Source organism: Protopterus annectens, chromosome 4.part1, assembly GCF_019279795.1.
Source record: "Protopterus annectens isolate FY-2018-M chromosome 4.part1, PAN1.0, whole genome shotgun sequence".
In the NCBI taxonomy this organism is placed as follows: Eukaryota; Metazoa; Chordata; order Ceratodontiformes; family Protopteridae; genus Protopterus; species Protopterus annectens.
In genome coordinates, this window is record NC_056734.1 from 381386191 (window position 1) to 381401888 (window position 15698).

Consider the following 15698-nt stretch of genomic DNA (forward strand, 5'->3'; position numbering starts at 1 on the left):
GTCTCTACCACCTTTGTGTACTTGCATTACAGTGGCTTTCTTTCTGGTTTTTGTAATGTTTTTCTGTGTACAAAAAATTTGTTACTCCTTAAAGGTTGAGGTGCTACAGAAATAAAGCTTTTTTTGGATCTTTAGCCAGTTGTTTATTTTATTTTGTTTTGTTATTTGTTTTTAGTGGTTACTGGTATATTTGTAAAGAAGTTTGCCAATGTTTTTGTATGGTTTATAGGTGTCCAGAAGGAGATGGTCAGAGCTGTGATGAGTTCTGGGAGGAGCATAACATGATATTAGTGAGGCTTCAGCAGAACAGGAAAGAGGTTTTAAGAGTAAAGTGTGAGTCATTTGTGAAGCAGGTGCTGGGGGAAGTCAAGCCACTGGAGTTGTTTTAGTGCATGGCAGTGATAAAATCTGTAGTGTTGGTCATTAGCAAATCTTGCAACACTATAGTATGATTGACAGTTTAGCCAAAAGGGTAGATTGTAGATGTGAAAAGATGGGGGAGGCATAAAGTAGACATGGAAGGAGGAAGGCCTGAGCTAGTTTCTGCTTAGAGTCAGGGGCTAGGTATTTTTTATGTCTGTAGAGTAGGCAAAGTTTTTGATTGGTCTTTTTGATACAGTGCTGAATAAGGGTGTCAAATTCTAATTGGTTGTCGATAATAACACCAAGAAGTTTAGTATGTGGGTCAGGTTGTACAATGGTATTGTAGACAGAAGAAATGGTGAAGGTTGTTTTGAGGTTAGAGAGGGTTTTTGGAAAAAAGAGTAGTAGTTTTGTTTTTTTTGGGGATTTAAAATTAGTTGGTGGTCGGTTAGCCATTTCTCTACAGACAGGAAGCTATGTTGAGTAGTAGAGAGGAGGTTAGAGAAACTGTCAGAACAGGTAATAAGGGTAGAGCCATCCACTGACTGTTTCAGGGAGGATGCTGTACCAGACGTATGCAGTTAGTTTGTGAAAATATTAAAGAGTAGAGGGTCAAGAATCGAGCTTTGAGGCACCCCAGTTTGGATTGGTAAATAAGGGGAGCAGGCAGCCTGCCATCTTACTGATTGTTGTCTATTAATGAGATAGCTAGTGAACCATTTAATAGTAGAGGGAGATAAGTTGAGTTGTGATAGTTTACCAAAACGTCTGGGATGTGATACGGTACTGAATGCTTCAGAAAGGTAAAGAAAGAGGCAAGAAACCAGTAAATTTTTGTCTACTGCTTCGACAATGGTTTGAATAAAGGACAGTAGAAGCCATGGTGAATAGGGGTTAGGAGGTTATTATCTAGAAAATACTTAATAAGCTGTCTGTGAATGGATTGTTCAAGGGGTTTAGATAGCAGAGAGAGGATAACAATAGGTCTGCAGTTAGATGGATCATTGCTGTTGCCTCCCTTGTGTAATGGAGTGATAAAGAATGATTTCCATATATCTGGGATGGTGGATTTTTGAACAGATCTACTGAGCAAGATAGAGACAGGGTAGGCTATTGAGTGAGTGGCTAGTTTAAGAAAGGAAGGGTTGTCAGAAGAGGGGAGCATGGCTTCAGCTTAAGCAGGAGGGATTTGATGTAAGATGTTGGGATGGTGTAACGTGTGAAAGAGGGAGTATTGGTGAAATGTGGAGTAGGGGGTGCATGTTTATAGTTCTGACCATTGTGGATGAGTTTGTGTATAAATTCAATGAGGTATGAATTTGGAACAGGGGCAATTTCAAGGGGGGGTTGTTGGGGTAGTGGTTAGGGGTACAAGGGTTGCCTGGGTGCAGGATCTTATTAACAGAGTGCCACAAGTTTTCTGGGTTAGACTTATGGATGAGTTGGGCAATGGAGTAGAATTTTTTCTTATCTGTATTTAGATGTGTTTTTTAGCCAGACTGCATAGTTGTTTATAGATTTGGAGAAGATTAGGTGATTTAATTTTATTCCATTGTTTCCAGGTGCTGTCTCTTTTTTCATAAGAGTGAGTGTATCTCTTGAGATCCAGGGGGTGTGGGTTGTTTTGATTCTTACGTTTGTGATTGGTGCCAGAGAGTCAAGGATGGAGAGAAAAGTGCGACTGAAATGATGGACAGCATCATTTAGAAGGATGTGTTTCAGAATTGACCAGTCTATAGAGTTTAGCATGTGAATAAAGGTCTTACTGTTTAAAGTGGAGCGACTGCAACAATCTTTATAGAGATGGTACTTGGGTATCTGAACAATGTGCCTAAGAACTTGGATAAGAAGGCAGTCACTAACGGAGTCTGGTAGGGTATTAGGGTTTTGATACAAGTTAGGGTCAATTGTTAGGATCTAGCCAAGGATAGAGCTACTATTATTGTTTTTATTGAATCTAGTAGATGTAGTAAGTAGCTGATGGAAGCCATGTAGGTTGACGGTGAGAGAAGGGCTGGCTGTAGATTGTTTTAGCCAGTTGATGTTAACGACTCCTAACAGAATGGTTTCATACCTGACCAATTAAGAAACTATATAGATTTTTAGGTGTCCTCACCAAAAATTCATAGTCTTACAATTGTTTATTGATGACATTTTCACAGTGTGGTCAGGTTCTGATTCAGAATGTAATCATTTCTGCAAATCCATGAATTTAACAACTTAGTTTTTAAAGTTTTCACCTAAAATGACATGACAGAAATTTTTAGATGTAAGAATTAAACATTATTCTGAAAAATGGTATAATTTCAAAGATGTATAGAAAGCCCCTTTTTGTGAGTTTCCATATGCATGAAACAAGATGACAGCCATGGAATTTAAAAAAATTATGTTAAAGGGACAGGCAGTGAGGATATCTTGTCTTACCATGTCATGATTTGTTTGCAGAAGTCATTCCCAAAAATAGTGTCTTTCAAGAAGTAAAATGTTCCAGAGAAGTAATGTCCAATTCTGCACTTGGTTGAGGAATTAAAATCTGACAAAATGAATTCAAAAGAATAACAAATATGTATGTGCTTTTCATATAGTGTAAACACTAATAACATCAAAAATGTTATGTAAAAATTGGAACATTTTGAAAGGCAATGGAGATCTTCTTAAAGTAATAAAAGGGGATCAAATGTAAAAGATATATTTGAGAGAAGATTATGAAAAACATATAAAGATTTTACTGCAAAGGAAATATACACCTGTGTTTTTTGCTTTTATTTTACAAGTTGCCATGTAACTCTAGATACTTTTGAAAAACTGATAGGATGTGATGGTGATATGATGAAACAAAGCCACCCATGGGAAATCCTGTGATATCCACAACCAGGGTTGGCTTATTGCTATTGAACAATAACATTACTTAAGAAATAAATTGCTTACCTTTCTTAAATAATGCAATTGTATAATGGCAGTTTAGTGTTCTGCCGTCTTCCCTGTTTGCTGATGTACTGCATATGTGTGGTGTGTACATCCCCATGCTTGTACAGTACATTAGTGCAGTAAAAGGGGGCACTACAGAAGACAGCATTCCTATAGCAGTTTGCCTCTCTCTTCTCTGACATGTTTCTTTTTTTAATTAATAGCGTCTGCCATTAGGGCAACTGTCAGTGGTTCAGCATAAGGTTGTCTGTTGGCATAATGGTTAGAGTGTTTACCTCAAAGACACAAAGTAGAAGGTTTGAGTCTCACTTATGAAAGTGATTTAAATGGCCAATAAGGGTAAGAAGCCTAGTTCTTGCTTATAAGCTAACCTATGAAGAAAATTTAACACTTTGCAAAAAATATTTGGAAAATGTAGGAATTTCTACTGAAGTCTGGGCAGTTGAGAGGTAAGGTTAGCAGAAGTGCAATTGATTGTAACATCATTAACTAAACCTTTCAACTGTCCAGAATTCTCTGGAAAGATATTTACCTTTTATTTTCATATTTTGCTCTCTCCCTTGTAAAATATGCAAAATAGGCTTTACTTAGCATATCTGAATAGAAAGTCTAGCCATTCAGCAGTACTTAAGCAGCCAAACTTCTTTCTCTTGGGATATGCTCAATTTATAATGGGCACGCTGACTAAGTGTCCAGTCACTGGGCACACCTGAATACTAATCCCCATGTATTGTATAATTAGCATTATGTGACACATAACCAAGTTTATATGTTGGACAAACAAAGTTAAATGTATTTATGAACATTTGGCAGCTATTAAAACAGGCAGACACAAAATACTTGACACAGCTATGGTATTGTACTGCTTTAAGAAATTTTAAATTTTGTTTTGGATCAAGTAACATCCTCCTTAACAGGAGATAATTTAAATGCTTATTTAGAAAAACATGAATTAATGTAGCAGTTTCATTTAAAAACTACAACAACCCAATGATTCAATGGTATCATTTCTGTTAAGAGAATTTCATGAAAGGAAGTGATGTAAATTACTGATAAACATGGAGAGATAATTGATCAGTTTAATGGTGTATAAAACAGTTTTGAACGAAGAATGTTTGTTCCGAAAAAGTCTAACACGTAGATGAAAGCACTCCATGTATTTTGAATAAAAAAAGTGTATTGTTTTCATCCTGTAGTCTGTGTGTGGCATTTTTTATTTCTGTTGGCTATTCCTTATCTGTGTGCCCTAAATTAATTTATGTGGAAGGTGACAGTTATGAGCAAAGCCACGCGAGTGCTCCACTAAAAACATAAACATGCCCTACCTTGTTATACAAAGTATTGGTGTGGTGCCACCCACAATGTTATGCTCATTATGGTAGGTCATGCAGTTAAAGCAGCAGAAGGTTCAAAGCTGCGCATTGATAATGAGCTTTACTATTACTATAACTCTGTTTCAATCCCCATTTCCACACTAAGACAATGAGCAAGTGTCTTCCAAGGCTGACCCTGAAAAAAAAATCCTGTGACTATTAACTAATTTGATTAATGAAGAAATTAAAAAAAAGATAAACTAAAACAGGTTAGAGAGCTGCAATAATGATTTACTAATGTGATAAGAAGAATAAGGGTCATGAAACTCAATTAAAATGTCAGTGTAGAGTAAGCATATATGTTGAACAAAACAGATAGGAAAGATGATACAGATGCAAGACATTAATGGGGAATGTGATATTTGGTAGCATGGAAGTCGTGTGTGGCTACACGAGGATGGCAAAAATTTTACTAACAGGAAGTATTTCACAATGAGAGGTGCACTGTGAAATTTGTGGGAAGCTGTAGTAAAGGTCACTCTTCATAATTTTTGTTCATCTTTTTATATAATATTATCAATTTTAATTATTCAGTAAAGCACAGCAAAGTAAGAAACTTTCAAAACACAGACATTACTGGAACACTACACTTTTAGCATGCACGTTTTAACAGCATGTTAAAAACCCTGCTGTATACCTGTACAATGCACTCTATACAAATACCAACAGTTTACAGACCTACATTAAAATTTCATTCGTCAACTGGACAATCAAGGTCTATTTATGTTACTACACATTAAAGCTAGAGGCATTGCATACTGATGTGGTGCTCATGCAGATCTACTTCTTTTCCAGAGCCACTGGATCTTTTGAGTATGAAAACATGTTTAACAGAATCATCTAGAATGACAATGCGTGCTTCCATGTTACAGACTGAACAGTGTATATCAAACCAGCTGAGGCAATTAGGACTGAGTAGATTGTAGGAAAAAAACACTATACTTCTGAATATCTTACCAAGCAACACCCCATACTCACCGATGGAAACTGTCCACCATCTTTAGATGAACTCTTAGGTCCTTCTTAGAAAGGTGATCCAACATACGGGCATCAACCAAGCATTCCATGAAGTAGCTTCGATACTGCGGTAGTCCTAGGCTAGGGAGCCACTCATTCCCGATCCACTCATGATTCATGTCTCCATATGCCAGTGTCTGGGGAAAACAGGGCAGGATAGTGGATGTCTGTGGTGAATGCTCTGTTTTTCTCCACTTCTTCCAACATACAAATTTATGCCACAACTTAAGTACACATGCTGCATGAACAACAAAAAAGTAATACTGCAAGCCCTGTGTTGGGAAACTATTCAGAATCTGAGAGTTTTACCTTGAAATGTGATCACCAGATACTCAATATAAGCTGCAGTGCCATGTCATTCCACGGTAGCAAGTACAGACCTAACTGCAGTTCTGCAGCACCTATGACATTCCCAGGAAATGAAGTATGAATGGTGATGGCCTGGGTGCTCATCTGCTGTTTGTGTGTGCATGTGGGATGAGGGTGATCAACCTTAATTATACACCCTTATCTTCAAGAAACAGGAACAGTGAACTGTAAGCTACTACACCCTGCACATAGAACATGCAAAAAAAAGCAGCCTGCATCTCATGGGAGCCCGCACGTGTGAGGTAACAGGTAATGCACAACATAATCTTAAAGGTGATTTCTGTTGCACAGAAAATTTGTGACTAGCAAAGCAAAACTTGGAGAAAAATATTTTTATCCCATTTCAAGCTGTCCAGAGACCTGCCAATCAAAGTACAAGTCACTGAATTCCAGAATGAGCATAGACATACAGCAAAGCAGCCAGAACCACTGTACAGAACTACTAGTGCTCCTTCTTCTGGCTGGGAGACTGCACACCAGCATCCTCATAATACCTGCTCTGACTTCTACTAGACACTGTGATTTATTGCTAGACAATACATTTAATGATCACTTTTTGTATCCTCAGCATGGCTGCGAGATTCCTGTACTCCTATCCCAAATGTGAGCAGCATAATCTTTTCAGAGTTGATTTGTTCCCCTGTTTTAGCATTCACACTCTGTATGTAGTCTGTCAGCATGTAAAAAATTTCTAACCATGGCAAGTCTAACGTTTAAAGACTTGTAATACTGTCATTTCTTTCCTGCTTTTATCATATATTTTAATCTCTGTGTGTGCCAGTTTCCATACTAGTATAATGTGCATCTTTTTCCACTCTCCAAATGTAGGTACACCACTTTTGTTAACTTCTGCCGCATTTCACTACTGTCCCGCTCTGCAAAGATTTTTAAAGCTACAACTAAATCTCAGTGGAAAGAACTCATTGCCGATTACAGCTTACTGTGTAGTCAACACAACAGATCAGGATGACAAGAGCACAAGATACTACCTTCAATGTTCTTCATTAACACATGTTCAAAAAAAATGAATAAATAACTAATGGAATAACTAGGAGCTATGTTTACTGACAAAATTAAGACCCTAATTCAGTTTGGCATACCCTTCTGCTGGATAGTAAGACCACTAGAATTGCTGGATTTACATGTTATTTCAACAAAAGAAAGTCAGAGTCTGATCACAGTCTTTTCCAAAGCTACACTGCAGAGATTAGTTATATCAGAAGGATCCATGCTTGGACAACTACTCTACTTTTTAAGCACCATCTCTTTCTTGACATAGACCTTCCAGCGCTGCAGTATCTTCTTTATGCCAACAATCTGGCTTTGTCTGGCTCTGACTACCCTTCCTCAGCCTTAGGCTTCATTCTCAGCCAAAACCTTTTCCTATTCATACCTGTTACATACATGGTTTCACCATTACAATCATGGCTGATTTTGTAAAAAGAACAAACTTCATGGCACAGATGGATGGAACTGTGACCACAACCTAGCAGACCCTGGTTCAATTAGCTACCCATGATTTGATGAAGACAGACAGGGATGGAGAAGAATAAAGAGGCAGTGCCCCCTTGTTTCTCTCAGAGTCAAGAAGAATATTGCAGGGTGCATCTCACATTAATATTTCCAGTAGAAGCCATCTGCTGAACTGCACTTTGTACCCACTTCACACATACTAGAATATTTACATTGGGGGGTAGAGGTTCTGGATAGGGCTTACACAGATGGCTGACTGTAAAATGGACATACCTCAGTCAACTCTTGCCCTATCAGGGACTGAATAGTCACAGAGATAGGCCACATAGTCAGGAGGAGTCATGGACCCCAAGAAGGTAATCCAAACAGGTTGACTTTGTATAAACTTTGCCATTCGACACACATGCCAAAATAATGTTTGTGCCTATAGGATGGTGTCATAGACAAACGGGTGAAATTGATGGCATTAGTAGTTGTGACACCTTTAAACAGTGCTAGCAACTGTGGTGTCAGTAACAAAAAGGTGCAATTTTTCAGCTGAAAAAAACTCTATTCCCTCTGACCAAACATGTTGCCTCCCTATCACTGTAATGTTAAACTGATGATAAATATACAAAAGAATATATGTGATGTATAATGTCTGCAACTGGAAATATATTAATATGGTTTGTTTTCTTTTACAAATTGTATGTTTACCTATGTCTTAAGTGATAATTCAATAACAGTATTAAAATAAAGTCCTCTCCCTTTGTGAAACCAAGGATACTTTGAACAATAAGAAAAGTGTAAATGCTAGGACAAAATGGTATGTCTCTACAGAAAAAAGGACTGGATATAAGCAGTGCTGTTCAAGAAACAGTCCCTGTTTCCAGAACCTGTTTGTGTTATGTATCTTTGCCATTCACTACTTTGAGATCATGTTTGTTTGATTCCCATCCTGCACTTTGGTCAAACACCCTCCTTTCTTTCAAGGTGTAGAGAGTCTCCGCTCTTTCTACTGTAATTCACTGGCTCAGTCCTCCTCCTGAGTGCTCTCAGTTTGAGCTCACAGCTTTAATCAAATTAAACCTCAACAAGGATTTAGCCTGATCCAGGTGTGTTGGGGTACTCTGCAGCTTGCATTATTCACAGTTCCTAAAGGGGCAGCAGTTTGTCCAAACTCCACTCCACAGAGTAAGTGCATATCTTCAGTGATATAAGATAATCCCCACAGTTGGGGCTCTCTTGTTCAGTTTTACAGGTGGCGACCGCAAGCACCATGGTCTTTCCTATACATGCAACTAGTTGTAATGATAGTCCTTTACTGATAGGGTCTCACCCTTTTGAATTTAGTCCTTTGTACCCCTAAAGCCATGACTGCTACATTTTCTTGAGTGTGTTGTAGGAATCTATTTCTTTTTAAACCATTGATTGTTATTTGTTACATACCAGTGTGTTTGATATTTTTGTAAACTCTAACTAACCAGTGTGCACCAAAATGTATTACTATATTTTTTCTCTATGTAAACTTTTTATTAGACACTATTTTTACTTTTTATTTGTTACTGTACTGGAGCTTTTCTCCCCGGGCCTCTACTGAAAATGGACATATATCCAGTTGGACTAGCCTGGTCAACAAATGTAAAATAAAAATAAATAAATAAGGTTTAAATGCTATTGTTGCTGCTGCCTTAGTACACTGGATGCTGTTTTTGTGCAAAGTCATGCAACTTGGAGAAAAAGGAACCAAGTGCTGTTTTTTAATTTCCATTTCCACAAGTTTTATACATGGAAATTGGATGGGGGAAAGACCCCTGCCACTTTGGGAGTCAAGGGTAAAAATTACAATCTTATACTACATATATATATATATATATATATATATATATATATATATATATATATATGGGTCTACTTCTTTTGACCTAACTTTCATTTGCCTGACACTCATTTGCCTGAGACCAAATGACTGAAATTTCATTTGCCCAACAAATATTATCAGCAAGAAAATGGAATATGCCCCTTTCCCCACTGCAGTGCGACCCTGGAGTTAGAATATATAGTTAGGGGGGTGTGGGGGGCGAAGCCCCCCACTTACTTTTCTGTTACTAAGCAATATTACATGAAAGGTTAACAATATCACCCCCAACTATATATTCTAACTCCAGGGTCGCACTGCAGTGGGGAAGGGTGCATATTCCATTTTCCTGCTAATAATACTTGTCGGGCAAATGAAGTGTCAAGCAAATGAAATTTCAGTCAAATGGGGTCAGGCAAATGAGTGTCAGGCAAATGAAAGTTAGGTCAAAAGAAGTAGACCCATACATATATATATATATATATATATATATATATATATATATATATATATATTTTTTTTTTTTTTCCTTTTTTTTGGATTGTGTGGACATTGACATGTTAAGATGGCTCTGTGGTGAGTCTTTTGACAGATTAATTATATCTGACCTCACTTTCTCTACTAAACACATTTCCATAGTTTTACCCTAGCCCTCTTAGACTACATTTAGAATGGAACATAAGCATACAGTCATTTACCCTTCCTCTGTTACTAATCTACTACCATATAGTCAGACGTCATGCTGCCCACCAAGTAAACGAGACCACCACTGCTACCCCATTTAGTTGTGTTATACATAACTCAAGTCTGATTATATTATATTAACCCTATCAACTTTCAATACATTCTTACCTCAGAAATTGGAAATGCAACATGTGTCATTATTTGAAAGCTGACCTATAGCTCTTACTAAACAATCACCATCCCTGAAATGTAGAAAATGCCCACTGTAATTCAGCTAAGGCTGTGATTACATTCTCATGCAGTACCTCTCTTCTTAAGGTATTCCTTTTGTTTACATCTGCAATTTTATGTGATTTACGTCAAATATTACTGCATAATTACATTACAATGCTTGCTTCAAGCTTTCTTACACTGTTCTTTTTTATATGTTATGTACAACCTTATGTTTAATTTTATTCACTAAAGTTGTTTGTTTTTTTGATGATATATCCCTGATACTCCTATAAAAATGGGACTTCCCAATTGCACACTCCCGGTTAAGAAATTTAAATAAATAAAATTATAGTACTTAGAATAAATACTACTAGCCTAAAGACATTGTGATATATCCACCATCAATCCAACTAGCATTCCTAGATATGCTGCTCACCACATCCCATAATACTACAAAAAACAACAATAAAACTAACCTTAAGATAAACCAATGCATATATTATTGGAATAAAGTCTCAAAAAGTGCATGTGTGTGCCTCAGCCCTATCCCTCCAAGAAGAGGACAAACATATTAACCCAGGTCCATCACCACAAAAAGTAAAAAAACATAACATGCTCTCATCTACATGGTCATTGGAACACATCCTGTGGTGCAAAACAAGTACTTACTAAAGCCTATGGTATCTGCAACAAGTTGCCTCTGACTCCACACCCTTTATCTTTCCCAATGCATAAATATGACCAACGCCTAGCATTTTTATGATAGTGAAACACTGCCTCCAGTATTCAACATATTTAGGCAAGATGGACAAAATAAGCTGGATAGCTGTGTGGCCATTGTTGATAAACACTCTACAGTGTAATCTCCAGCAGATTTGGCTACAAGCCTGAGCAATGCATACTGAGTTATCCTCTCTGCATTTGTGAGTAAATATTATAAAAAATAATTACCTTCCTGGTGCTTCATACTCCCCTGGGCTCTCCTAATGAAAATGTGAATATATACTGATATAGCTTACATCCAAAATAAAACATTAAATGGCTCTAATATGAGATGTCAACATTTATGTGAATCTCTCAACTGATATTTATTTGTTTAACAGCTCAGAGCTGCATGGATTGCCGCAACTAATTATGCTAATTAGCAGGACAAACAAAATGTCTAACAGAGGAAATATACTTGACTGGATCCTTGTATCTGCATCTGAAAACACTGCAAGAAATGGCATCCAGGCAGATACCATGAATATCCACTTGCCTTCAATTTCTTATTTGATGTCAGGGCAGACTCTCTATTGAAATATTGACACTCGAAATGCCTACTGCCAACAAGTCAAAAGAAATGACCAAAAACACTGGAGAAGACAGACTTTTGAAAAATCATACTTCTCCTTTAAACTTCTTTTTTCAGGGAGGTCATGCCCTAATGTGGTGGTTAGCCCCCCCACCAACTTGTACATACTAACTTTGAGATCACCATACCACAGAGAAAAGGGAATATTCTGGAAAATGGCATCTCGGACTTAGTTTATGTAAGTCTGATCGTTCAGCCATTCAGTCTCCACGTGTTAGGACTCACTCTACCAGATCCTGAAATCTCAAACCTTTACCAACAGGGCGAGTGTTTTCAGCCATTTATTTGGGAGTCTGAATTCCCCAACTCTTACAGTGGATCATGTCAGAGACTGTGGCACAGACTTCCCAAAATTGAAACTATGGCATCAAATCAGCAAAAACAGAACTATGGTTTCTCTTAATCTCTTCAGGTCATTTTACTAATTGGCAAAAGACAACACTGCCGTTAAAGGAACAGAATGGATGATACAAAACCATTCTGTTCATGGATGCATCTTTTACATCCTTGCATGTAAAAACAGCACTGTCCTTTTACTCTTCTGAGTTACTCAGAAATAGTTGACCACTAGCATATCCATGTACACACATCTTCCAACACAGGTAAAAAAAAAAAAAAAAAAAATCTGCACCAAAATCTGTGCAACCTTGTTTTCTCTTCAAAACTGTAGCTAGCCTTATTAAAAAAGTCTGAAGTGAACAGCATGCTTGTTGGCTGTTGACTTCCTGCCACCTCAGTTTTACAGATGGACTGCTTCATCTATTCTCCCTTCCTATCTAGTTTGATAAAATCCTGTATATATAAAAACCATGTCACCAAATGTAGAAGTCAGCAGTAATATACAAGTATATGAGTCGTTCTTTAGCTGCAATCAACAGCCAAATTCCTACTTGCCCACCTTTATACTCCGTAAATATCTTTCAGAAAAATGTAAACAGTGCCGTTTAAAATTCCATTAACAATAAAAGTCAATCTGTGACTTCCATTTCGGCCATGATGATCGCACAGCTCTCCTTGATCTAACCAAATGCGTATGTTCTATACTTAACTAACCATGGCATTGTTGTTGGTGGTGATATTTTTCTCCTTCACTTGACAAAAGACACTTGGTACTGTGAAACAACACATTTTTCAGAGTAAGTTGCCTGTGACTGGGCTTGTGAAACAACAAACCATTCTGAGTAGGCAGCCTGTGACTGGGTCATCTGCAGGTACTACCCAGTTGTTTAGTAGTTAATTTGAAGGCAGATGGCAGACTCTGATGGGATCATACCACCTACCCCATTTTCTGGTACCTCCGGATATCTGCAGAGGTCTGTGCACAGTCTGTTTTTTACCTTTATAAATAACACATGGAAATACGGTTAACCTAAACTGCTGAACAAATGACATTGTTCTGTCTGGCATTTACTGTGTCAGCTGTACAGTCATTGTTTCAGCACTGCTTAACTGTACTCAGGGCTACGCTCTAATTTGGGTCTGCACTAAAACAGCTTTAAAAAAATGCATGATGTTTAGAATTACACCAGCCTTTTCTCCTGCCTCGGACTTCTTATTTTTGAGGCACTCACATTCATTTAAGATGTGAAATCTACAATCTTTTTGGAATTATCTTGTACAATAAGTTCATGTCTGATGTTCATATCATATAAATAGTTATAAGAAAACAAAAGCTTGGCAAGTAAATAAAGCCAATGCTTTATTATGGTCAACTATACCAATACAGCTGCCCATCCTCCGTTTTGCATCCCATGTAGTACTAAACCTTGTCACAGCTACTACAAAAACAACTATAACAGGAATGAACTCTTTGGTATACTTTCACATCCTAATCACTGAGACGTTTAGGAATACTTAACTAACTAGAATCACCTGGCTGCCTGCAGGATATTCAAATAATAAAGGCTCACAGGCTGTCTAACTCTAATATTAAGGTTCACATGCACCCCTTTACTACAAGTCAGCCCATCTACCAGCAGACAAGATGATGCACGCCATTCTACTAAAGGTTCTCACTGCTTCCTTGGTCTGTCCAGCCATAACTTCCCCTTATCAGACTACTACTCCAAAGTCTTACTTTCCACATTTGTGTTGAGTCATGCTACTTTTAATGTCTTACTCTCAGCTTCACTCGCACTCATATCCTTTTTCCTTCTCTTTCCATAAAGTCTTCGGGATATTTTATTAGCTTACCCAGGATTCTTTTTCTGGATTTACTACAACATATTTCCTCCCATAGCCATGTATGCTAAATTTAAATGTGTTATCTGCTACTTCAGCATATATCTAGTATCCCTAACTTCCCTGTTACTGGGCATGCTTTGTGTATTTGCACACTGCTTGTGTCTACCCAGCAGAACACCAAGTTTGCTGTTGATACCATATTTCCTACTTTTGAATATATTACATTGCCACAAACCTCACGCCTGTTCTTGTTTTTGCTTAGCCTGTTCATCGAGCTTGATGTATTGAAGTTCATATTGCAGTTGTCACAGACTCACAGTGCAAATATAGTTCACACGAATGTATTCAACTATTGCTCACTTACTGCTGATATCAGCCACTTTCTTTGATGTCATAATATTCCTGCATATTGTTACATTATATTTGTCTTTTACAGAAACAGCATCTGTATTACAACTTTCTGTTTAAAAAGTTTGCATATCTGCAGCTCTTCTCACTGGGCCTTCAGTCTGGGTGGGTTCTCCCCAACTAGAACTCCACTTAACAACCACAACCAACCAAAAGTAAATCAGTAGGTACATAAACACACTGCCTTCCAGTTTTTGCATCATCCTAACTGCTGTTTGTTCAAACTACATCTACAGCTATACCCTCACCTTTCATCTGGTTCTCATATTAACCAACTACAGTAATTTTCCCTGTGAGGTATAAATAGCACACCTTATTGGTAAGCTTCTGAGATGAGAGCTGCATTTAATAGAAGGTATTTAATACATTATGTAAATATCACATTCTCATAGTGTCACTTACTTTTCTAACTGTCATGGATTGCAGACAATGGTACAGAACATGTGCAGTTTCGTACTGCTAAATCCTACCACATGCTTCTCGACATCACCCTTTCTCAGTGTAGGTGGCTTCTTTTCATTCAGTGTTTGGAACTCTTTATTTGTTTGGTCACGTTTTAATTATAACCTAACTTCTGCGCTATCATAATTTTCCTACCATTTCTCTTTATTCACCCACTATGACACCTCTTGCTGTCTGATAGTTCAGTGTTTCATTGCACATGCAGTACAGAGACAGAAACGTAATTCTCTGTGATACTGAACACCATAGAATAAAATTCCTTAACACTTTCTGCCACATAAGAGTTTTCTTTCAATTCTTGCTTTCGGAATTCTCTCCTTCAACCAGTTACTCACCCCTGAATTGTATAACTTACACTTACTTAAAGTTCCCCTACAATGCTTTTAAAGGAGACAGTGTCAGGTGTTTTTCAGAGATTTTGCAAGATTTAAATTTGTAGCATCTGACAACAGTCCTCAGCCAGTGTTTGTTATTTCTTAAACAAATTCCACCTGTTTAAGTAAAGAGACCCTTACCTTTCCAAAACTATACCGTTCTGAGTCTATTAGTGTTGCAATGCAAGGCCCCCAGTCTCTTTCACAATGACTATTTGCTCTACAAGTCTGCAAAGAATATGTGTAAGGCTGATCAAGCTGAGATCACATGACTCTGGTGTGTAGGGAAGTTCCCAGTTATCACCATAGCTGTTCGATCAAATACTTAGTATATTTAGACTGGCATGGGGAGGGTGCCAAGATGCTTGGTTTTGCTTTCCTGCAGAAATCAGCTGTTTGCTTTTTCTCTCTATACTAATGATGTGATTTAACCTGGTTCAAGGAATTACAAACCTCTACAAGAGACTGAACTGTCTGCTAATGGACATTCTTCAGGTAGGAGTACCTATGGTACCTAAGAAGTAGAACCTTTGATAGACTGATGGCACATTCAGATCCTTCTGATCACTTGTAACTGTTCTCCATGCTGGTCCTGAGAATCTTACATTAAAGCCACAACTCAAGAAAACCACATACACTTCTTCAGTTGTTATGCCAAC

At 37.7% G+C, this 15698-nt stretch overlaps 1 protein-coding gene across 1 annotated transcript in view; it reads right to left on the reverse strand.

Moving 5' to 3' along the window:
- Positions 1-15698, reverse strand: part of PPFIA4 (PTPRF interacting protein alpha 4) — a 1641692-nt gene that overhangs the window by 124082 nt on the left and 1501912 nt on the right. Inside the window, exon 25 of the mRNA XM_044070202.1 lies at positions 5643-5818. Coding sequence (XP_043926137.1) covers positions 5643-5818 — 176 coding nt within the window. The remainder of the gene's footprint in view (positions 1-5642; positions 5819-15698) is intronic.